Consider the following 26,131-nt stretch of genomic DNA (forward strand, 5'->3'; position numbering starts at 1 on the left):
TATTTTTCCATCTTATCTGACATCGGAGGTCCACGTCTCAGTATGATTAACAGGCCTTTAAACTGAACCACTTAAAAAGCGTTCAAACACTGAAGTCACATAACTGACCGTCTCTTATTGTGATGTCACAGATGAAGAATGTCTCGTGCAGTGATTATCGTGTTTCGAGAGCAGTATTGAGTTTGCCATGTTGAAATGTCATGAGAGTATTTACACTGCGATTATAAATCTATATCAAACAGAGAGAGGGCAATTTAATTACTGTCTGATCAATACATCTTGGATCTGGTACAAATGGAGTATGAACAGAGAAAGAGAGAGGGAGTGTGTGTGCGTTTGTGTTTTGCCAGCGATCGTCATGACGACCCCCTGATGGAACGTAATAGTGAAAATGCCTCCTGCTCCGCCCAAATGGTCACGGCTGACTGGGCGGAATAGTTCAGCCAATTAAATCCCATAATGAGCGGCAGCAGTTCAGGAAGTGTGAAATTGCCGTTGCTTTCATTCTGTGGGGAAGAAAGAGCCTCACTGGTTGGTTTATTGATCCCGTGTTTTATTTTATTATTTTATTTATTTATTTATAAGTTTGCTCGTTGAACGTATGAGTCCCTGAGAACAGCACTGTTGTTGTGCTAGTCGTTTATTAGCTAAACGGACGCCAGCTGTTAAATTGTTTGTGGTTTATATTTGTCATCATTTACTCCCCCTAATGTTGAGATGTTTTGAAGAATGCACCGGTCGCTCTTTTCCGAGTAACTGCAGTGAATGGAGACTGGGTCTGTCAAGCTATAGAATGGAGTGCTGTTATTTTTATCATTCATGTTATTTGTATGGTGCAAAAGCAATTATGAATCATAGTGAAAATGGCTAAAATGTAAGCTGTGTTTACTGAAAATCTGTACATCTACTCTTTTAGGGAGTTTATATAAAAATAGTAGTTGATGGTGAAATGTTTTCTTTTTTAAAGTGATAGTTTACCCAAAAATGAAAATGATCCCGTAATTGAATCGCCCTCAAGCCATCATAAGTATATATGCATATACACTCTTATTCCAAACAAATACAATCAGAGTTCTATTAAAACATGTCCTGGCTAATCTAAGCATTATAACGGCAGTGAAGGAAAAAGTGTATCCATACATTATAAAAGTGCTCCATGTGACCCTGGGGGATTAATACAAATCTTCTGAAGCAAACTGATGGGTTTGTGTAAGAAAAAATAAGCATATTTAAAACTTTATTAAGTAAAATATCTCGCTTCTGGCTTCCCTCGCTTCAGATGGCCTTTATTAACCCCCCGGAGCCATGTGGATTACTTTTATAATGGATGGATACACTTTTTAGGGCTTCAAATTTTGGGCTGCCATCCACTGTCATTATATTGCTAGGATTAGCCAGGACATATTTTAATATAATTTCGATAGTCTTCATCTGAAAGAAGAACGTCATAAATGTCTAGGATGGCTTGAGGGTGAGTAAATCATGGGGTAATTTTCAGTTTTTTGTGAACTATACATTTAAGCTCACATCTATTATAATTAAATGGAAAAGAGTGAAGGTTATTGTGGCAAGGGGGGCGTGGTTCAGCGAGGTCTGCAGCGGGAGAGAGGGCCGCGGGACGAGCGGTAAGTGAGTGGGTTGGACGCAGATTAATAACACCTGTCTCTTGTTCTAGTAATGAGCGCGGAGACGGGATAAAACACCAGCGGAACCAGAGACCAGGGAGAGAGAAAGTCAGGACGGTTGTTGCCAAACCCCTACAGAGACTGAGTTGCCGGAAGCCGGAAGTGCCGACCCGGAAGTGATCGCTATTGTTTTGAGTCTGAGAGAAGCCACACTATTGAGTGTGTTTGACTATTGAGTTACTAAATAAAAGAGCAACAACCGTCTAGCCGACCCCCGTGTCCTCTTCCTTCCTCCCATTCACGAACTTTGCTACACTGGTGCCGAAACCCGGGAAGGAAGTAGGACAGTGCCGCCGCCATGACAACGCCCTCCGCCACGCCATTTGCGGATGTCATCAACTCCCTCGCGGTCCTCCACCAAGAACACCACCAGGCGTTGCTGGACCTCCGGACCGAACAGGAGCGCCGCTTCGAGGCGATCGTCCAAGGCCAGCAAGAGGACCGCGAGCGGTTCCGGAGCTGGATGGACCGGGAGGTCCGCGCCGAGGCCGCCGCACGGGCCAGCGCACCGGGTCACGTGCCCCTCCAGAAGATGGGGCCGGAAGACGACCCGGAGGCCTTCGTCGATCTATTCCAGAAAGCCGCGGAGGCCTGCGGGTGGCCCCGGGCACAGTGGCCGGTGCGCCTCATCCCCCTGCTATCTGGAGAAGCCCAGGCGGCCGCGCAACAACTACCGGTCGCGAACCTCCTGGACTACGATGATCTAAAGAAGGCCATCCTTCAGCGGGTCGGCCGGACCCCGGAACAACATCGTCAGCGTTTTCGGTCCCTGGAGTGCGGTGAGTCCGGTCGACCCTTCGCGTTGGCCCAACAGCTCCGGGACGAGTGCCGCAGATGGCTTCTGGCCGGCGGCAGCGACGTGGACCATGTTGTCGATCTGGTGGTGCTGGAGCAGTTTATCACTCGGCTCCCCAGGAAGACCGCCGAGTGGGTCCAGTGCCACCGGCCCACGTCGCTGGAGACGGCCATCAACTTGGCGGAGGACCACCTGGTGGCGTGCCCGGGGGTCGGCGAACCCCCACTAACTTCTCCCTCTCTCTCTCCCCCCTCTCTCTCTCTCTCTCGACCTATCCCTCTCCCCAGGTCCCGCCCTCCAGGCCCTCCTCGCGTCCCCCCCAGAGGCCGGGGTGGGATGGGCCTTGGACCGTCCGGGAGTTCGCGGGTCCCGCCCAGGGGGGCGGGGCCGCTGGGGGCTGGTAGTGACAATGGCTCTGGTTCCGCCCCCTTTCCGCGCTCATCCTCCAACCCACTCCCCGCCGCCGGGGCGGCGGGTAGGCCTGGGCTGGCCTGCTGGCGGTGCGGCGATCCGGATCATTTTGTGGACCGATGTCCGATGATGGACATCGGAACAATGATCCGGATCCCGGACGTCCAGCGGACCACCCCCGATCAAGCAGGAGAGTACCAAATTCCTGTGAGTATCAAGGGGGGTACATATCAGGCCTTGGTGGATTAACCAAAGGATGTAACCAAACCTCGATCCATCAAAGCCTGATGCAGCCTGGGGCATTGGATACAAGCCGCGTGGTTAAGGTGCGGTGTGTGCACGGGGATGTGGTGGAATATCCGGTTGTCCCGGTCACGATACAATTTCGGGGGAAAAAGCATAGTGTAGAGGTGGCGGTTAGTCCACATCTCCGGCATCCGCTAATTCTGGGGACAAATTGGCCCGCCTTTTCGGCGTTATTGGGGTCGTTATGCGCGGATGCCGCTTGGGAGAAAAAGGCTCGGAGGGGGGCGGCGCGAGTGCAGCTTGGGGAGACTGAGACGGGACCCTTGAGGACAGCTTCAGCGGAACCGAGCGGGGTCGAGAGACTGATTCTCTCGGACCGCGATGACTTTCCGCTGGAGCAGTCACAAGATGAGACCCTCAAAAATGCCTTCCAACAGGTCCGATCGATTGACGGTCAGTCTCTCCAACCTGCCTTGCCTGTCTCGTATCCATATTTTGCCATAATTAAGGATCGGTTGTATCGAGTGACCCAAGACACTCAGACAAAGCTAGATACAACCCAGCTGTTAGTACCAAAGAGCCGCCGGGAAATGCTTTTCCAGGCGGCTCATTCTAACCCAATGGCGGGCCACCTGGGACAGGCGGCCACGCTGAATCGTTTAATGACCCGATTTTTTTGGCCAGGCATTCATGACAATGTGCGCAGGTGGTGCGCGTCTTGTCCGGAATGTCAGTTGGTGAATCCACTGGCCGCCCCAAAAGCGCCATTGCGCCCCCTTCCATTAATGCAGGTCCCCTTCGAGAGAATTGCGATGGACCTCATCGGGCCATTAGAGCGATCCGCACGCGGACATCGTTTTGCGCTAGTTATCGTGGACTACGCAACACGATATCCGGAAGCAGTGGCTCTCCGCAACATCTCGGCGAAGAGTGTTGCGGACGCACTGTTTCGTTTAATCTCCCGGGTGGGGATTCCGAAGGAAATCCTCACTGATCAAGGCACGGCGTTTATGTCACGCACGTTAAGCGAATTGTACGGATTATTGGGCATTAAATCCATTCGAACCAGCGTCTATCACCCACAAACAGACGGCTTGGTCGAACGATTTAATCGCACTCTTAAATCCATGATCCGTAAATTCGTACAGGAAGACGCCAAAAATTGGGATCGGTGGTTAGAACCCCTCTTATTTGCTGTGCGCGAGGTCCCGCAAGCCTCCACGGGGTTTTCCCCCTTCGAGCTTCTCTACGGTCGGCAGCCACGGGGGGTGCTGGACGTCCTACGAGAAACTTGGGAGGAGGGGCCTTCGTTGGCCAAAAACGAAATTCAGTACGTCATGGACTTGCGAACAAAACTCCACACATTGGGGCGGCTATCTAGGGAGAATTTGTTGCAAGCCCAGGACCGCCAGAGCCGGTCATATAACAGGGGTACTAAACTACGCAAATTCACACCGGGAGAGAAAGTGCTCGTTCTACTCCCAACGTCGAGCTCAAAATTAATGTCAAAGTGGCAGGGGCCGTTTGAGGTCGCACGGCAGATAGGAGAGCTCGATTATGAAGTGATACGATCCGATAGGAACGGGGCACGTCAAATATACCACCTCAATCTGCTAAAAAAATGGAATGAGGTGCAATCAGTGTTGTTGGCAACGGTGATCGGGGGAGAGGATGATCTCGGGCCAGAGGCGAGCATTAAAGCGCAATCAGTCGCGTTGGCCCCTGGGGGAGATCACCTCTCACCGTTACAACTCGCTGATTTATCGAAATTGCAGGCGGAATTCGCTGACGTGTTCTCGCCCCTACCGGGACGTACCGACTTGATTCAGCACCATATCGAGACCGAGCCGGGCGTGGTAGTTCGCAGCCGGCCGTATCGCTTGCCTGAACACAAGAAAAAGGTAGTTCAGGACGAATTAGGCGCAATGCTCGACATGGGAGTAATCGAGGAGTCCAACAGTGACTGGGCGAGCCCGATCGTTTTGGTCCCCAAGACAGACGGCTCGGTCAGGTTCTGTGTGGACTACCGCAAGGTGAACGCTGTGTCGAAATTCGACGCGTATCCAATGCCGCGGGTTGACGAGTTGCTTGATCGGTTAGGCACGGCTCGATTTTATTCGACACTGGACTTAACAAAGGGCTATTGGCAGATCCCCTTGTCTCCATTGTCCAAGGAAAAAACAGCTTTCACCACGCCGTTTGGATTACACCAATTTGTCACGCTTCCTTTCGGCTTGTTCGGGGCGCCCGCAACCTTCCAGCGACTCATGGATAGGATTTTGCGTCCCCATGCTGCATATGCTGCTGCGTACCTGGATGACATAGTGATTTATAGTCACGATTGGCAGCGGCATATGCAGCATGTGAGGGCGGTCCTGAGGTCGCTGAGGAGAGCGGGGCTCACGGCCAATCCGAAGAAGTGTGCGATTGGGCGGGTGGAGGTAAGGTATCTGGGCTTCCACTTGGGTCATGGGCAGGTGCGTCCCCAAATTGATAAGACTGCCGCAATTGCAACCTGTCCGAGGCCCAAGACCAAAAAGGAGGTAAGACAGTTCTTGGGGCTGGCGGGATATTATAGACGGTTTATACCAAATTATTCGGACCTCACCAGCCCTTTGACTGATCTTACTAGAAAGGGGCTACCAGATACGGTCCAGTGGACGGAGCCGTGTCAACAGGCTTTTACCCAAGTGAAGGCTGCTCTATGTGGCGGGCCGCTCTTACACTCCCCTGACTTTTCTCTCCCTTTCTTGTTGCAGACTGACGCGTCGGACAGGGGGCTGGGCGCAGTCCTGGCCCAGGAGGTGGAGGGGGGAGAGCGGCCGGTGCTGTACATTAGCCGTAAGCTCTCCAAGAGGGAAGCTAAGTACAGCACCATAGAAAAGGAGTGTTTGGCCATCAGATGGGCCGTTCTCACTCTCCGCTATTACCTCCTGGGGCGGGAGTTCACTCTCTGTTCAGACCACGCTCCTCTCCAGTGGCTCCACCGCATGAAGGATACCAACGCGCGGATCACCCGTTGGTATCTGGCTCTTCAGCCGTTTAAGTTCAAGGTGGTCCACAGGCCGGGTGCTCAGATGGCTGTGGCCGATTTCCTCTCCAGAAATGGGGGGGGGGGGGGGGGGGCTGCAGGCCGGACGGCTCCCCGGCCTGAGTCGGGCGGTGGGGGTATGTGGCAAGGGGGGCGTGGTTCAGCGAGGTCTGCAGCGGGAGAGAGGGCCGCGGGACGAGCGGTAAGTGAGTGGGTTGGACGCAGATTAATAACACCTGTCTCTTGTTCTAGTAATGAGCGCGGAGACGGGATAAAACACCAGCGGAACCAGAGACCAGGGAGAGAGAAAGTCAGGACGGTTGTTGCCAAACCCCTACAGAGACTGAGTTGCCGGAAGCCGGAAGTGCCGACCCGGAAGTGATCGCTATTGTTTTGAGTCTGAGAGAAGCCACACTATTGAGTGTGTTTGACTATTGAGTTACTAAATAAAAGAGCAACAACCGTCTAGCCGACCCCCGTGTCCTCTTCCTTCCTCCCATTCACGAACTTTGCTACAGTTATTTTCTTTTTTTTTCTTTTGTGCTCTACAGAAGAAAGTCAGACAGGTTTGAAAAGGCATGAGTAAAGGTGAGGATTTCAGCACACTTGCATACAAAATACCTCTCTTATTCCTTCTATGCAAATATTTAAAATACAGTATTACACAAATGTGCAACGAGAAAGTGATGTGTGTGTTCGTAAAAGTGTTGGTGATTTGCACTCTCTGTTCATCACTAATTAGCTGCACTCATATGCATCATGAATATTTATGAGCTAGCATGCAGAGTGGACAATTAATTTGCATGCAGGTGATTATTACTAGACATGGGAAACGCCCCTTGAGAATTGTCCAATGCCAGTGTGTGTGTGTGTGTGTGTGTGTGTGTGTGTGTGTGTGTGTGTGTGTGTGTGTGTGTGTGTGTGTGTGTGTGTGTGTGTGTGTGTGTGTGTGTGTGTGTGTGTGTGTGTGTGTGTGTGTGTGTGTGTGTGTGTGTGTAACAATCCAATAATGCAATGGGACAAAAGCTGTTCAATTTCATTAACTGCAAAGTCATCAATGTGACGGCTGCACTGATCACACTCACGCTTTAAGAAGGATTGTGTGTGCAGGGGCATGGTTTGCGGGGTAGGGGGTGGGGGAAGGTTACTATAATTCTGACATGGTTAATGGAAACATACATAATCAGGTTATTAATTACTTATATAAATTGTTCAGAGCTTTAATAAGCATAATTTTCTGTATGAACTGAATGGACAAATTATCAGCGTAATATGACTGAAGCCTGGTTTATGTAATTGTGCAAGAGTGGCGCGAGACTCACTTGCACTCACCAACGTGCTCCAAAAGTGTGATAAGATTTGCGTAAGCTGACGGTAAAATGTGCAACCCATTTAATTTACCACTTTAAATTACTATAGAGAAAGTCATGATCTAAAACAGCCAAATAAACGAAAAACAAAGATGAGAAAACATCATCTTGTGCCAATATAAATTAGAAAGCTTTTTAAACTATTCATGACCACCTTTACTAGAATGTATCAAGGTGTATTGTAGGCCTATTTACTGTGGTACATTTTGACTAACTTTTGAATTTATAATAGATAATCTAATTACATCATAGATTTTATTTAAACTCTGACATGTTTTTAAAATATGTTACCTGTATCACAAAACCAGTCATAAATGCTTTGTTTGTTTATTTTTATTTTTATGGATGTATCATTTGTTAGGATATGACAATATCCTAACAAATGATACATCCACCCTATTATTTTGTAATAGGGTGCAAAAAAAAGTATACAATTTTTTGTTTTTTGAGAAAATTGCCTTTAAAGTTGTGCAAATGAAGTCCTTAGCAATGCATGTTACTAATAATATATGTTTATATATATATATATATATATATATATATATATATATATATATATATATATATATATATATATATATATATATATATATATATATATATATATATATATATATATATATATATATATGAAATGTACAAAACATCTTCATGGATCTTTAACCAATACCCTAATGATTTGGCATTTTATGGATATGGTATGAAAGAAAAATCTACGATTTTGACCCATTAAAAATATTTTTGCCTATTACAATGTTGCCCCGCATGCACATTTTGACTGCTTTTGTGGTAGGGTCACATATATAAATGTAGGGTGAAATAAAAAAATTGCAAAAAAGTTTGCATTGTCCTTAGCATGGTGATGAGGAGCCATCAATAGTCTTACCTGCAAATACAGCCTTACTGTAACAAATGTCTATGGTATATTTTCATAAAGGAAAGTACAAGTTCGAATCAAGAGCTGGACCTTCTTGAATTATTGACCAAACAATCAGTTTTCCTCCTGTGTAAAATGTGTTCCAATGATGGCTGATATGAAAAACTTGGCTTTCAGATATTTCAAGAGATGACTGTCAAGATCCTAAAGTTGATTATTAAATTACTAGAAAATAATTGCAATATAAGAACATGTTAAGTAAAGTTAGTTTGACTTGCCATGAAAATTAGAAGTAGAACATTCTGTCAAACTGCATGAGGTTGTAAAATACATTATATATTTTATAGGCCTATCCTATGTAAACAATTAAGTAATAGCTGTGTTACAATTTTACTTATAATATTATGTTGTGTGGATGATACTACAAAATACAATCTTGAAGAAAGAAATTAACACAAAATCAAATAAACAAAACGGTTCAAACTTCAACCAACCCCACTCCCCGTGTTCAAACCAAACTATGCCCTTGAGTGTGTATGTGTGTGTTTGTGTGTGTGTGTTTGTGTGTGTAACAGCAGAGGCAAAACAGCTGCCACAGTGCAAAGCTTGTGGGCATGACAAACATGAGCGCATGTGAACGCTGTCCTCTGATTTTCTGTCTGGCTATAATCAGTCGTCCATTTCCTGATTGACTTTTTCCACTTTTCAGTATTTTTATATCTTACTATAATCAGACAATAGACAGTCATTTGGCCAAGAGATCAATAACATAAATGTGAAAAAAAAAAAAAAAAATCCTGAAGTTAATAAGTTCTTAAAGAGAGAAAAAACTAAAACTTGGTGTTTTGATAGAAAAACATTATTATTATGCAATTATAAATACTATATTAAAATTGTGTAATTTATATTTAAAAAATATTTCATTATTAAAATGTATTGTAAATGTAAAACAAACTATATGTCAATATAATACAATATAATGCATATCATTTCAGTTATTCAAAAACTGAAAAACATTTAAATTTTTCTGATCAATGGCCAAATCCCAACGTTAAATACATGTAAATTTAATTTGATATGTTAATTTCTTATTATTGCTTATATTTTATTTGTAAAAAAAATCCTTATCCCCACAAAAAAAAAAAGTTTTTCCCAAGTTGTTATATATATATATATATATATATATATATATATATATATATATATATATATATATATATATATATATATATATATATATATATATATATATATATATATATATATATATATAAATTAAAAGTTAGTTTCCCCCCTTTGTTATAAAAATCTCTCTCAATATATAAGTTGTGAGGTGGGGCCTCCATGGATCTGACTTGTTTATTTACCATCCACGTGATGTAAAAGAAAACAGGATGCATCAGACCAGGTCATGTTCTATTCTTCCATGGTCCAGGTCTGATGCTCACATGCCCACTGCTGGCGCTTTCGGTGGTGGACAGGGGTCAGCATGGGCACCCTGGCTGGTCTGAGGCTATGCAGCCCCAAATGCAACAAGCTGTGATGCACTGTGCATTCTGACACATTTCTATCAGAACCAGCATTAACTTCTTGAGCAGTCTGAGCTACAGTAGCTTGTCTGTCTGATTAGACCACACAGGCCAGCCTTTGCTGACCACGTGCATCAATGAGCCTTGGCCGCTCGGTCACCGGTTAACCACTGTTCTTTCCTTTGAGATACTGACACTGCAGACCAGGAACACCCCACAAGAGCAGCAGAGATGATCTGATCCAGTCATCTAGCCATCACAATTTGGCCCTTGTCAAACTCACTCAAAACCGTACGCTTGCCCATTTTTCCTGCTTCTAACACATTAATTTTGCGAACAAAATGTTCACTTGCTGCCTAATACATCCCACCCACTAACAGGTGCCGTGATGAAGAGATAATCATTTCCTCTTCACTGGTCATAATATTATGCCTGATCAGTGTATACACACATACACATGCATTAGAGTCCATACATAGGTTTGGGTGTTGTTTAAAGAACAATTAGTGGAAGTACTTTGAGTTCTTGTACAGAAGTCTGTTCCTTCTTTCATAAGCTACAAAATGTGCAAACGTTTCACCACCCAAGATGTTCAGGACGTGACGTCGGAAACAGAGAACAGCACAGAACAGCACTGAAACATATAGATCATAGTTTTTGATGGTATAACTTTATTGTAAGGTGCCATGGTTACACGCTACATGTACCTACTATAGTAAATTATGCATTATAGCAAGTATCTAACACTAAACCAAACCCTAACCTTAACCCTATAGTAAGTGCATGCAGTTCATATTATGCAGTACTCAAAATTGACTCAAATTCTTCTTTTTTTAATAGAAGATTGCAATGTTTATTATAAATGATTTATCCATTCACATAATCTTGTTATATTAACGTGCATCATAATCTTCTAAATAACTTGCTCTCCCTCTTGCAGTGACATCTCTTCTTTGCTCTGATGACGTGTTTACTGGCATGAGGGCAGGACATCCTGTCACCCACATGAGATCTACAGGTTCATAATTAATGTGAATAACATATTATGTATAATTAATTCTAAAGTGAAGATCCCGGTAACCCACTAGTAATGACTGAAGTGTTACCACTTTAAAAGAAATGACACATTATCCATTATTCACACTAATTATGAACCTGTATGCAGTATACTAGTCCTCTGGGAAGTCTGAAAATAGCCAACTTCTTCATTTAACTGTGCTATTATTTACTAATGAATTCATCAAAGTTCCTTCTAAGTTAATAGTAGTTAAGTTAATATAGTGTTACTCATTTGTTCCTGTGTAGTTTTTTTAATTAATGACAGTTATTTAATTTACAGTATTCCAAAGTGTTACAAACAGTTTCCCATCTAATTCCACAGCAGACAGACACTCCACATCCTCCACTGCCGCCTACATAGACAATCCCTTACTGAACTACATTGATCGCATTATTATCCAATATATTTGGTGGATATTTTTACAGAGGTCACAATATTGCATTTTGGGATTGCCTTCTCTATGAGGGATACATGCAATGCTGTATAAGCAGTTTGCTATCGTTTGGAAAATCATCGTAATTTATCACCATCTTCTTTGTCTACGTAGGTCGATCACTTGGTTTGGGAAGCTCTAAACTTTCTTTCTCCCCCTCTCTCTCTCTGTGTGATGGTTCCTGATTATTCCTGTCATTTTCCCATCCGCTTCAAAACGGTGCAGCACTAATTAAAGCCTGAAGCTGCAAACGAGCTGACAAGATTTTACTACCACAGCAAAACTTACAGACACACTAAAATTAAACACCATCCCACATGTGACCACATACAGATCCTGAACACTTATAGACTCCTGCTTATGATCACAGATCTCACGCTGAACACTGATGGGCGGCTCTTCATTTAAAGGAAATTACCATACATGCAAATTAGAGGCAAAGATGCCAATTTGATAGTGCCTGCACAAAATGCAAATTCCAACCCGCCTGGCAGTCATATGCAAATACTGATCTAACGATCATCTTTATAACGTGAAACGAATTAAACATCAAAATCACAACAGATGCACAGTGACCAGATAAAAGAACATGCCACATGGCAAATCATGTAATAAATCATGTTTATTTGTGTGTAATATCTGCTCTGACCTTGTGAAAAAAGGTCTGCACTTAACTGTGCATTCAGATAATATAATATTAATGAAATAAAAGGCCTCTTTAGTGTAATTAAAGAAAGATTTTCTTACATTCACTTTTAAAACATCCACTTTGTAATAAATGTGTAAGTGCATGTAATGTAACAAGAACAATGTGAAAGTTTTACATAAGTTTTACTTTAAAGTACAATTTAAAGGTACACTAAGTAACTTTTTTTTTTGTTCAAAAAATGACCAAATTTGAAATAAGGATGAATCATCAATCCTTTTTTCCAAAACGCGTTTTTGTCTTACCCTGACTCAGTATAGTAAGCCTTTTATAAATTCTAGACCTAGCGGGAATGTTTTCGACGGAAATTGTGCACATAGGTCGTCATATTCGTAAATAGAGAAAAGATGCTCCGGCTACTTTTACATGTGTATTGTGTGAGAATGGTACAGATTAGTGTACAGATCAACTTGAGATCTTTTCCACCTACACTGGTTATTAAATTGACGATATTTGCATCATAGGAGGCCAAAGGCTAAAGACTACAGCCAGCAGAGGGAGCCATTTCCACATGTTTTGAACCCACACATGTGGGATGGGAGATTACACTCAGAGCTCAGCTCGCTGCTACAGGCACTCATTTAAACGGAGCTATGGTGAGCAATGTAAGTCTTAACTTCTCAAATTAATTTCTATGAAAGTTAAGCTTCCAAAGGCATGAACTGAAAAGCGCCAGAGTGAACTCGCGTTGTGAATGTATGCCGCGAGTGTAGTGGCGATTACCTCAGCTCTCATCACGAGAGCTCATCAGCTCATTTATCTCACTCCTGCAGTTAGTGCTCAGTGCTGTGAGACTCGCACGATGACTCACTCAGTATATTGAACAGATTTCGTTCAGTTTTTAATTGTAGTGCCTTCTCCAACTCAGTCACAGTAATCCAGTAGGTGGCTTTGGGAATGGCCTCACAGGGTAGCGAAGCATTCTGGGAATTGTAGTCTTTCTTCCCCATGAGACAAAATACATTTTCTGTCTTTTCTCAATCTAGAAGGCACCAAATTCAAAAAATATTTCACATTTCTACTATATTGAAGACCCAGTTTAAACACAAATTCATCTTCCCAGCGCTGAAGTACCCCTTTAAGCAGCTTTATGTTTTAGCACCATGTCGCGTTGATTTCATGTTGCATATTTATTGGCTGGAGATATTAAAAATAGCTTTTTTTTGCTTTTAACTTCTGAACGGTTCGCTCTGAGAACAAGTCTCTTTTAATTCAGTGCATCTTATCAAGTCAAGTGTAGTCAAACAATCACCAATTTTCCCATTTTGGGCGTCTATCAGTTTTGTCGTAAAATGTTATATTTTATGAACGCATTAGTGTATTGTTACAAAACTCGGTATATGGCCTCAGGACCATGCCCTGATGGTACTCACACATTTTCTGAACAACCTAAACAATTCTGAACAATCAGAATTTATAATGACATAAAATAATAATAATAATAATAATAATAATAATAATAATAATAATAATTTAGCCTATTTTAATGAAACTGGTCTTGATAGATTTCTTGAGTCATACCGAGAACGATGATAACAATTATGTCATATTTGGTTGAACTTGCTGTCCACTCTTTTGAATTTCTTTGAAAACCTGCTTTTTCTAACTCCTCCTAGACCATTGGTCCTATTTTCACCAAAATCATCTCAGATGATCTTCAGACTACGCAAGCAAAAAGTTATTAAAAGCTTTTTTATTGACCACACCATCCTGGAACAACGCATTAACAAATTTGATGGCATGGCGATTTTGAGGCTGTAACTCCAGAACACTTTGGCATATTGACACTAGATATATGTGTCATAGCCTCCTCGCACCGACCACACAACATGAAGTTGTTAACAGCGCCACCTATTGGTCATATGCCAGATGCAATTCAATCATATTACATGTGATCGAAGACTTATGGGTTTGACAACTGCCAGACAGCAGGGCACATTCAGGAGGCCGACGGCCCTGCCTCACAATCGGCAGTGTTAGATGCAAAAAACACAACACATCTCAATCATATGTGATCTGATCGTTTAAGGCGCCACTGGTTTAACTGTTTTCTGAGATGTTTGAGTCAAACAGTAAAGAGAAAGAGTGAAGCAGATGACAGTATAAATAAGTAGTTAAAGGTGAGACTTACACTCGGCGTTGGTGAGCAGGACGGAGGCGGTGAGCAGCAGGAGACAGTGTCGGACGGAGGGTAACGCTACACGGACGCTTGGCACAGGCATGATGTTACAACTCACCCGCTGAGTGTGCCAGCTCACAACGCTCCTGCAACACTCTCACAACCTACAGACAGAGAAACACACAAGCAATGTGTAAATCAAAAGATATTTTCTATTTCATGACTTTTTGGATTTTAAGGCAAGACACTACAAGCAAAACCTTTTTTTTCATGCACTGGTCAGTCTTGAGGTCTAATTTGCTTCCATAACACATCCTTTTGCAGACTAGTGGGATAAAAACATTCAAAAATATTTTAAGGCTGTTTTCTCAAAATGATCTCCACTTAAGTATAACTTACACCAAACTTTACACTTTATTCATATCTATAGCATAATTTATATAATATTTCTAAAATTTGGTTGACAGTATTTTATTATTGATGGAGTGATAAAAAGAGATATCACAAATATCCCGTCTGTAAAAACATTTAAATTTAATAGGTTAATAAAAATAAAAGCTTTATCTAGTGTTCATATTTATGTTCTGAAAAATTGCTGAAAGTGCATATTTAGTTCAGCATTTTAATACATATAAAAAAAAAAATTAAAAAAAAAGTAAAACAAACGAGTTGTCTTGATGTACTGTGGTTAATCAACTGGGGAAATCTATTAGTTGCAAATTTGACCCTCTCATCTATAGTGATTTGCTTTAACAAGATACTAACAACAGAAGTCTCTTTACACCTTTAACTTTTATGTGTCCTTTATCGTTTGTAATCAATAAAAAACAAGGTTTTTCTTTGTCACTGAACAAATGTAATCTAAAGTAAAACACTCATTAATACAAATGGTTTATACACAGAGTTGCCATTCAGCAGTAAAAGCTCTTCATGGTACCAACACAGAAGACGCAGGCTGGACTTCTGTTCCCGCCGCACGCGCTCGCTCGCGGAAGTCAGAGTTGGCACGCACTCGCCGCCTGCTGACCAATGTCACACGCACTGCCACGCTTGCTATTTCCGTTCACGATACCATCACTGGCTCTGGCTGTTACTTTATGAGCTCATTTCGACTCAGAGCGCACATATTCACGAATGCGAGATGACAGTCTGTGTAATATTAATGTGATTAATTAATAGTTCAGATATCAGCTGCTCCCGTCTTGTGCATCGTGGCACTTTTATTCTAAGCTTTTGTTGGGAGAGTGAGACAGACAGAGAGACAGACACATCCATTATGTGTGCTTTGTATCTGTTCCTGATGAGCCGATTCTTTGTTGAATACGAATTTCCATCACGCTCACACACAGAGCAAACACTCTCTCTAGAAATCTGACAGATAAGTAATACCGCATGTCGCCCACGTTGGCAGGCGATTTGTAAATAAACGAGAAAATGGCCGTGTTTTTTTTCCCTCTTCTTGTTACTCATCTGTCTGACATTGATCCAGAGAGAGAGAGACGGACTCGATTGAAAATCACATCAATTCATTCACACGAGGGAACGTCTTTAGTGAACGGCTCTGGATCTCTTGATAGACAGACTGCACTTCAGGGTCGTTCTTCACGGCATTCTGCCACGGGTGCCGTTAGTGTTCCTCATTAACATATATGCAAATAATGACTATAACAATCTAAACATACCATTTATAAAAATAAATAAAAAATACCATGTTAATACTAACACTGGGGTGAATATTACAGGTCTGTGTTTCCAACATGTTGTAGCAAAAACACACATTTGAATTATAGATTATTCATTTAGTACACTAGCATAGATTTTATTTTATTAAATGTTATATTGTTTCAGATATTGCTGTCAATTGCCCATAGAAAATAACTGAATTTTAAGCACTTTAAGCTGCATCCGTTAGTGGATTCAAATGATGTTATAATGGATCTCCTGAATCTGTAGTGTGTTCTGGTGTTGCTCAGAACAACTTTGCATACAGAATGAAACACTTAGAAAGATATTAAGCATCTGTAATAACCCCTAATTGCCCTCAATAAGCCCGAAAAGACAAAATGCAGTGTATCAAGACAATATGACACACTGAACAGAAATGTGTCAATGACATTCTCAGCAGAAATAAAGAACACATTACAAACACAGTTGTGTCTCAAAAATGTCTTCTTCAGTGAGACTGCATCTTTAGACAATGTCTAAAACAGCATCCAGAGGTCAAAGGTCACTGCATGGCCATGGAACTCTGAATGGCTTACCATATAATACAAGTACATATTAAGGAAATAATATATTTAAGTGCAAATTCTAATTAAAGGAAACATTTTGGGACTTTAGCTTATTCACTGTAGAGTTAGATTATCCGTACCGTTCTGATCTCCATGCGTGCCATAACTCTGAAGCCCCCACCACTAGCCTAGCTTAGCACAAAGACTGGAGGTAAACGGCTCCATCTAGCCTACTGCTCAATAAGTGACAAACTAGCACAGACATTTTCCTATTTACATGTTGTGATGTGTAGTTAGATTGTGTACTAAGAAAAATTAAAAGTTGCGACTAATATGGCTAGGAACTACGCTCTCATTCCTGCGTAATAATCCAGGAACTTTGCTGCCGTACTATGAGTGCTGCGGAGCAATGATATTACGCAACTTATGAAAATAGGCTAACTTCCGTCAACATTACAAACGTGATAACCTGCTTGCACAGAGAGCATGCTGGGAACAATGTTCAGGCACTGTGTAATATCATACCTCCAATATCAATTTCTCCAGTCTTTGCACTAAGCTAGGCTAGCGGTATGTGCGTCAGACAGAGTTATGGCACGCACAGAGAATGGTATGAGAATGAACTAACTCTGAGGGATACAGTGAATAAGCTAAAGTCCCAAAAAGTTGCCATGCTCCTTTAAATGAAAATGTATTCCAGTTTAAAATTATATTAAAGGAACTGTATGTAAGAAATGTATTTCAATTAATCATAAAATGGCCCTGATATGTCACTAGACTAGGGATGAAACGATTACCGGTTTCACGTTAAACAACGATAAAATGTACTGACCGTTAGTCATATCGTTTAAAATGTAATTATCATTAAAACCGTCAGTGATTATCACGATTTTGAAAACTCGTGGTAAATCCTATCCATGGATAGACGGTGCAGGCGGGCGCAGCACGTGACGCAGCGCTGTTTTCTGAATGAGAAGAAATGACAGCAGAAAGCAGTGACAGCCCTGGGAGATTTTCCAGCCTTCTAAAAGGACAAAATCTGAGGTGTGGCCATATTTTGGCTTTTACAAAAGTCCTGAGGGAAAATGAATCAAAGATGCTCTGGTCACCCTGTCTGCAGCAGAACATGCCATAAGAAAGTCGCTGTAATATAGGGAAACGCTTCAAATCTGCGAAGATTTGCGAACGCAAGGCAAGTGTACTTTGACCTCAATACCAAACCTACTACGTCTAGGAAATAATAACGTGAAGCTTGAGCCAAAGATGAACGAACACGTTCAGGCACGACTAGGGTGACATTTAAGGAATAATAATCAGGGCTTGACATTAACACCCGCCGTTTGTTTGGTGTATTTCCGCTGTGGCGTCATGTAACACTGTCACTCACACTAGTCACTGTTTCTATAGTCAACTACTTATCATAGGCTTCTCAAAAGTCATCTGTTTTATTGCGTTGTGCATTATAACCTATCACATGTGTTTCTATTGAGTTTATGAATGCAATGTCTAATAATCAGATGCGTTCAGCTTAGCCGGAGTTGTGTTCAGAGCACGCTCTCACTCACTGAAATCTGCACTCAAAGCAGAGATGAACGTGCGATGTACGCAGGAGATTCATTCAGCATACGGTTGAATGTTTTTGTTCTAGCCCATTTCAGCAACGAAAATAGTTTTTAAAAAAACACTGCAGAACCATTTGATATGACTGACATAAAGTTGGCTTGACATTCGAGATTCGCAAATTGAAGGACCGTCTCTAAAGTTACATACAACATTGGTATGCGCGTTAGTATAAAACTGACTATAAAGTGTTCAAAGTGTCAGGTATAATGCGCACCTTTTGAATTTTTGATATTTAATAAAATAATCTGTCAAATCATGAAAATATGGATATGATTTATTTTACTGGGATACTGTTTGGCCTTAAATGCATCATAGCTGATAGGGTACTGATGAGAATATTGCTTTTTTATCTCATTTGAACAAAATCATGATAATATTGATAACCGTAATAATTTGGGTCACTATAACAGTGATGTGAAATTTCCATACCATTTCATCCCTACACTAGACATTAAGAAATCAAACTAATTTCAAATACTATCACTGACAACAGTCCATCCAGGATATTGTCATTTAAAAGTTGTTGTTGCAGTCCTCAACTGATGTTGATATTGACATGTTTTAGCCTGAAGCTCCGCCCTCCATCTATCTACCAATCACAAAGTCAGTAGTGTTTGGGCATCCGGGTTGCCAGCTCTGCTCTAGTTACCACAGCTGCAGCTACAAACGTTCCTGCTGAATCCTGCAGCCAATCTGGCAACCTCGAGTCGGGGGGAGGGGCAGAGGGGATACACCCGCAGTACCAGTTTTGGCCACAATCTTACATACACTTCCTTTAAATACATTTCGTTGAACTTAAGAGTGTTTTGATCCACTTAAGTAGGACTTAAGTATATCTGTATCTGTAATTTCATAATTACTTGTATTGTATTTTAAATATGGTTAAAGTAGTGCCAAATGTACTTATAAGCATTTATGGTAACATATGGTAATATGTAATTCATATTGCAACTTGTAACATTATATATTGAAACATTTATTTAAATATATTTGTAATGATGCAGTTTATTTAGTATTTACTACATTTTAAATTAATTTTAACACCTTACAGTTAAAATGATAATCAAGTACTTTACATATGCTTTAGTATGTTAGTCAACACATCAAAATAAGTGAACTTCTTTAAAGCATGACAACAATTATTAAAACATAGTATCACAATATCAAATGTAGGCTACTTTAAAGTAACACTTTTTAAAAGTGTACTAGGTATATAAAGAAACATAGTCATAAAAATGTGTTCTCTTTAAGTATACCTTAAGGGGTCTTTAATTTTATTATTATTATTATTATTATTATTATTATTATTATTATTATTATTATTATTATTATTATTATTATTATCCATTATCTGCAAGAATATTTGTAAGTGCATAGTTTAAGTGAATAGTCTTACTGCATGTGAATTTATTATGTAGGCTATATAATAAAAACATGAACAAATGTTTAAAAAAAAAATCTGTGGTAGTGCAGAATGGGAATTCTGTTAAAGTAAAAATTAATCTCTCTCTCACACACACACACACACACACACACACACACACACACACACACACACACACACACACACACACACACACACACACACACACACACACACACACACACACACACACACAATCTAACATCTGAATAATGTCCTTTACGAAAACAAAGACACAATGCTAAAACATTTAGTGCTGGATCATAAATCTAAACCTACGCAGCCGCATTCACGTTCAGTGGCCGTACTGGACATGCCATGCTATTGTGTAATCCCGTTGCCGCAGGCGCTACGTACCATAACCTTTACTCATTCTCTCGCCATGAGCGATTCATCAAACGTATCTCCGTCCCTTCGGACACATTCTGCTCTGCAAACTCTTCTTCCCACACTGCTGTTGAGTTTCAAGTAAAGCTCACAGTGTTCATGCTACACTCAAAGGCCACCCGTAATTAAAATGCCAAGTGTTTGCTATTATCTAAATGCTAATTATGTGTGATAGAGTCGTGGCTAAATGACATTACAGAGAACAGCAGGCGTTTCTGCGGATGATGGGACCCGTACGCGGGGACCACAGCACTTTAGCGTAGAATAACCGCTGCTGTAAGGATGACAATGTCGGTGGCACTAAACCTGTTAGCTGCTGGAGAAATGCACAACAACGGCTGCTGTGGTTAAAGATCTGGGCTGGTAACTCAAAGGTCAGTATCAAACCTAGACTCTTTCGTAATTTAGTTAACTTGGAATCATGAAAATCAAGTAATGCAGCAATAAAGCTAGATGCCACGAACAAAAAAACAAAAACAAAAACGTGATCACCAACAAAAAGCAGGATATAAATCTAAACTGGACAATGGTACTGAATGAAATATCAACACAGGATGAGCTGCAGGACTCAAAAATATTGTATTCAAATATTTGGGTTTATAAAAATCGAATATTCAAATATCCGTTTATTTAAATTAGTTTTTTTTTTTTACAATATGTCGTCACCATTTCTGAACAAACTTATGATTAGGCAATGTACACAACACGCTTACGTTATATCTTAAGGTTTTAAAACATAAAACAGTCATGAGTAAAAAAAGATAAAGTGCAAAAAGAGCAAAAGCATTATAAGCTCAAGCAGCGTGAACAGAAAAAAACACTAAGAAATCAGAGCGCACCATGTTATTGTGCAGAACACACACACACACACACACACACACACACACACGAGTCGGTATATGGTTGTCGTTGTCTTGTTTGTATTGTTTCTCATTTTCATGTTGAGAGAAATGATAATATTATTGGATAATGATATTATTATCAGGTGAGAACCAGGGCCGTACCCAGGATATTCTAAATACTGAGGTCCAAATATGAATTTTGGAGGGTTTGAAAAAAAAAAAAACATTTCCCTCCTTTACATATGCATTTTAAGACATAAGAAAATCAAAGAATCAGCTAACTGTAGCTTTAAAACCATGTCAGTGTGCAGTATAAATTAATTTAAGAAGACAACAGATTTTTATAAATGAAAATCTGGTTAAATGTTGCAAAAAAATTAGACTCCAAATGAGAAAATCAGAAAATCTGTTTTGTTGTTAAATTGAGCCAAAGACGACATATGTGTGACTCCGTCTTTGAAAACCTAGCTAAATTTTTGTGATTTTCATTATGTAAAGAACATTATTTGAACATATAACCTTGATATATTTAATGTTGAATAAGAAAGATAATGTCAAAGATAGAAATCAATGTGAAAATATAACCAATGAGTGAAATCAAAATTATATGATCCTAATCTCAATATTAGATTATGAGACTTTAGCCTGGTGTGTAGCAATTAGGAATATATTGTAGGCTAATGCTTTTTCTATTCTGAGCACAGTGGGCTACCTGCTCTTTCTGTCTCATCGCCATCATCGCCATCATCTCCCCTCTTTCTTTTTTCCCCAGTCTCCTTCTCTTGCCCTGTATCTTTCCTCTTTTCAAAGCTGAGCTTTGTTTGAAGCAGTCTTTTCATTTTCGTCTGTATCGGTAAAAACAAAGTTGTAAATGTAAATTTACTGAAGGCTTCCAAGAAAACCAGGTAAAGAAAACTTTATTAGTTTGCATCCCTGATTATTAAGCGCTCTCGCGGTGTTGTGATGTCAAACATCAATCGTTGTTCGAAGCGCCGGTTGGTGGTTGTGGCATTTGTCCCGCCTCTCCTCCACTGTGATTGGACATTGATGTTCACCCAAAGTTGAACTGTGGGCGCTCAACGCGTAAAAATGGACAAAACTTGCCACCTGTTGGCGCTATTGAAAAGTGTGGCGCATCCATTGGAAACAATTGAAAACATACGCCGGGCGAGAACACTTGTTTGTACACGCCGCCTTAATAGGCTATTATTTTGCAACTTCTATTATGTGCACCTCCGAGAATTACCGAGGTCCGGACCTCGGGGACCTCAATGGTGGGTATGGCCCTGGTGAGAACCCCAAAACTTCACTTTGTTTAAGTGAAGTTTAAGTGAAGCACTTTGTGTTTTCTGTTCTTAAACCCTCGACGAAACTTAAAGGAAGCATTTCTCTCGAGAACATTTCTGCTATCATAAGTTATCTCGCCCTCACTCAGGGTACAGATGTGCTAACCTGCACTCGTGAACGCAGTGATGGACTCTTCCCTCATTCGGCTGGGGTTTGGATTTCATGTGATTCTCGTTGTTCTGGTGATATTATGATAACTATCAAATGTAACTCCATTTTGTAAGATCATTTTTTTTCAATTACATCGCGTGGCAGACGACGACATTATGTGATCAAATAAACTCAACTTATTTACCTGCTCGATAGCGCCACCCAGTGGATTTAGTTATAACTGTGAGATTTAGAAGGATTATAAATGCATAAATCCACTGCATTTACAGCCAGCAAATCAGTAAAATTCGAATAGTATTTTTAGCTTTCGAATATTAATTACAGGTCGAATAATCGACTATTCGAATATTCGTGCACACTCCTACTCATAATATAAGCTTTTTTATGAAACCCAAATTCAAGTACTGTATGAAAAGTACTTCTCTGGGCCGAGAGTCTGTATTCTGTCTCTATTGACATATTGCATGTTCAGATATTCATACAACTAAATATTCTAGGTAGGGATGGCGAAAACTAAACCTTTTCTTGACCGACCACCGAGCCTCATTAGCCGGTTGAAACCGGTTAACCGATTAGTTTAAAATATTCTGCGCTATTTGACATAACAGCCGCGAGCCGGCGCCTGCAATTTTGCAACTCTGTCGCATCTCTCTATGATCTCTCTGCCGCTCTGCTCTGCTTGCCGCTCTCACACACACACTGTCCCTGCGCCGCCGCCTCCCTTCACCTCACATCACTTTCTTAAAATCCTTTACAGCGCGTAACATGAGTCACGCAAACGCGCGCCGAGGAGCTTGTTTGTAATCAGGGGACAAATGGCTCCTAAGTTTCGAAATGGTTTGGGTACAAGGTAATCGCATTGAAAATAAAGGCATTTGTCTAGCATTAGAAGCTCATTTGTAACATTGCCGCGGCTCGTTTAAGAAAATGACAGCTCCGAAGAGACGCTGCTTTAGTTCGAGGTAGTGCTAACAATAATAAAGAAAGATGATGATCAACACCTTATGTGTTACCACTGAAATGTAGATGTAATATATTTCCAAATGTAAGCCCATCTTATGCGGAATGCACGCTTCATACTGTCGTCTGCCCTGGCTCTAACCTCGAGTGTTTTAGCCTGTTTACTTTTTGCAAAGCTTGTGAGCGCGCAAACCCAAAGGCTGTGACCTCACGCCAAAGGTTTAATAATTGGTTTATTAAATACTAACAGGCGAGTTATGAAAAACTGAGTGTGAGGGATTTGTTCACTTCGCACAAAAAGATTTTGGAATGAGATGGCTGACTGTAGTAGCTTTTAGTCCACTATCTATAATAGCCTAATTTAGAGATCACTTTTGTTTTACCGACAACCGATAACTTTGATCGGTAAACGTTGATACGGTCAACCATCGGTCAAATGGTCATTGGTTAACATCCCTAATTCTAGGGGCCATGATTTTTTTTGGGTGAAAATGGTCAAAAACACGAGAGGTGTTTGCCAACTTCTTTAGAAAACACTGGCGGAGAAAGAGTTAGCAAATGTGATTTTAAATATGCATGAACCAATCATAGCTCGATGGAGTCATTGCCTCCTCTCATGTGACTCATTATAACTCAGTGGGCTCAGGGGAGGCAAGACTTCACTGTTGGACAGTGTTTCTACTTTTGAAAAGAAAATTATTTCTAAACTTTTTTATGTTATACACTGTGGTGTGGCAAGCAGCGGGGCGAGGGACCGCGAGAGCGGGCCGGTGATTAACGTTCACGAGTGCCAGCTGCGTGGCACACCGGTCTCGTCTCGCGGCCATGTGACGGGAGCATATAAGGAGGAGCAAGGACAGCGGAAGATGAGAGAGGACCAGGCCTGGAATTTTATGTTATGTTTTGTGTGTGTTTGCGGGCAGTCGTCCGTGAGGGGCTGTCCGCGGTTTTACTTTCGTTTTGTTTATTTATTTTGAGTTAATAAATGTTTGTGAAACGTTCGCCGGTTCCCGCCTCCTTCCTTCCCATCTACAAACCGTATTACATTGGTGCCGAAACCCGGGAGAGGGGGGGAGGGGGAGTGGAGCGCCGTCTCGGGAGTGCCCCCCGGCCTGCGAGGGGCGATGGGGGTATGTGGTGTGGCAAGCAGCGGGGCGAGGGACCGCGAGAGCGGGCCGGTGATTAACGTTCACGAGTGCCAGCTGCGTGGCACACCGGTCTCGTCTCGCGGCCATGTGACGGGAGCATATAAGGAGGAGCAAGGACAGCGGAAGATGAGAGAGGACCAGGCCTGGTGAACGTTACTCGTGAACGTTAATCACCGGCCCGCTCTCGCGGTCCCTCGCCCCGCTGCTTGCCACACCACATACACCTTCTAACGTTTCAATTTTGTAATATTTGTGTTGTTTTATTTTTGTAATGCGGATTATTTTCTCATCCAAACCTGCCTCCCTTGCCTCCCTGGAGGAAACACCCTTGCTACAGAAGAGTTTATGGTTATATCTTAAATAAATAGTAACTGAACTGTATAGCTTAAGCCCAGATGTCAATTTTTAAATGAATATGTTTGTAATACACTCTGCTAGAAGGTTTACTGTATAATTTACAGCATTAGGAGAGGGAGAAACTCTTCTATATTTAAAATATAACAGAATGAATCAAAATCGAATCAGAGCTTGTGAAAACGATTTAGAATCAAATGGAATCAGGGAATCTGTATCAGTACACAGCTCTACAGATCATGATGTACAGTTGATACAATCTTTAAAAATGCATTACATTTCTGATTTGCAGACCGAGGCAGAGATGAGCTCTCCTGTCACTTCTCATATCCATCAAATTCAAACTCAAAGCTCTGAGTGAAGGACGAGACCAAAATAGAGCCCAAAACACTCCTAAAAATGAGGGGGAAAAGTTAAAAGCTATATATTCTGCATCTTCATTTACTACTACTACTTCTTTTTTTTACAGACTTTGTCCTTGAAGCCATCCTAGGGCACAGAAAAGTTCACATTTATCCAGCTTAAGAGTTTGCATTCAGTAAGATGTTAAAAAAAAATTCAGGTCTCCAACTGAAAATGTTGTAGTGACTGATCACATCTAAAATTTTCAGTTGGCCAAATTGAATTTCTGTGAATTAAATTGCATCAATTCACAAAAATTCAATTTGGCCAACTGAAAATTTTTGATGTGATCAACATGGATGCTCATATTCATTGTTTAACCATTACCTAACATTAACGATGAGCAATACATTTGATACAGCATTTATTAATGTTTTAACATTGGTTAATACAATTTTTACGATGAATGTAATGTAAACGATTATTAATTAACATTAATTTCATGTTAACTAATGGAACCTTATTGTAAAGTGTAACCTGAAATTTTACCTACCTCAGTAGTGTATATTTGAATATTAACATATCTCTCATAACTATTAAAAGTATGAAAGAGACAAAAAAAAAAAAAAGATTCTTACTGAATGAACCCTGAAAACAAACCACAACTAACAAGAGATTGAAAAGATGTCGCCTGTGCAGCCAGTAAAAAGAGTCAGTCAAACATTTATCACACGCGCACACACACACACGCACACACACACACACACACACACACACACACACACACACACACTCGCATGCACGCGCGCACACACACAGGTTGAGCTTTGTAAATCTCTCTCGGTCTGATAAGGCGGCAGCGAGCGATGAAATGGAGTTTGCCAAAGCCGATTCTCTAGGGTAAGATTAGCCGAGCGTGTTTCCACTGGTCCATCCGCCGCTGCGGGACAAAGATTTGTTCGGATTTCCTTTCATACGGGTCTGTAATGCAGCAGAGTTTTGAAGAGAACAACGTCTGTTTAACACTGTGTGTCTGACGTTGGAAATGAGCGGCAGAGACTCATCAATAAAACAGATCATAAACAGTCAAAAACGAGTTA

General features: G+C 41.3%; 2 protein-coding genes across 30 annotated transcripts in view; one reads left to right on the forward strand and one right to left on the reverse strand.

The window, feature by feature from the left end:
• The window catches only part of LOC137055698 (receptor-type tyrosine-protein phosphatase delta), a 633,917-nt gene that overhangs the window by 149,038 nt on the left and 458,748 nt on the right, over positions 1-26,131 (reverse strand). For all 28 annotated transcript variants that reach the window (XM_067430762.1, XM_067430433.1, XM_067430164.1 and 25 more), the window contains exon 8: positions 14,276-14,427. In XM_067430762.1, coding sequence (XP_067286863.1) covers positions 14,276-14,366 — 91 coding nt within the window. In that variant the 5' untranslated portion in view covers positions 14,367-14,427. The remainder of the gene's footprint in view (positions 1-14,275; positions 14,428-26,131) is intronic.
• On the forward strand, positions 1,579-6,656 carry LOC137083321 (uncharacterized). Of its 2 annotated transcripts, none has more exons than XM_067449189.1 (2): positions 1,579-3,099; positions 6,422-6,656. In XM_067449189.1, exons 1-2 carry the CDS (start codon positions 1,984-1,986, stop codon positions 6,422-6,424), a joined length of 1,119 nt encoding a protein of 372 aa, XP_067305290.1. In that variant the 5' UTR covers positions 1,579-1,983; the 3' UTR covers positions 6,425-6,656. The 2 variants fall into 2 exon arrangements, with proteins under 2 accessions (XP_067305290.1, XP_067305298.1); XM_067449197.1 differs by having other exon boundaries at positions 1,579-2,881.

This window comes from Pseudorasbora parva, chromosome 1 (genome assembly GCF_024679245.1).
Source record: "Pseudorasbora parva isolate DD20220531a chromosome 1, ASM2467924v1, whole genome shotgun sequence".
NCBI lineage: Eukaryota > Metazoa > Chordata > Actinopteri > Cypriniformes > Gobionidae > Pseudorasbora > Pseudorasbora parva.

Coding starts and splice junctions, on each gene's coding strand:
- LOC137083321 (XM_067449189.1), top strand. CDS start 1,984: ATGACAACGCCCTCCGCCACGCCATTTGCGGATGTCATCAACTCCCTC.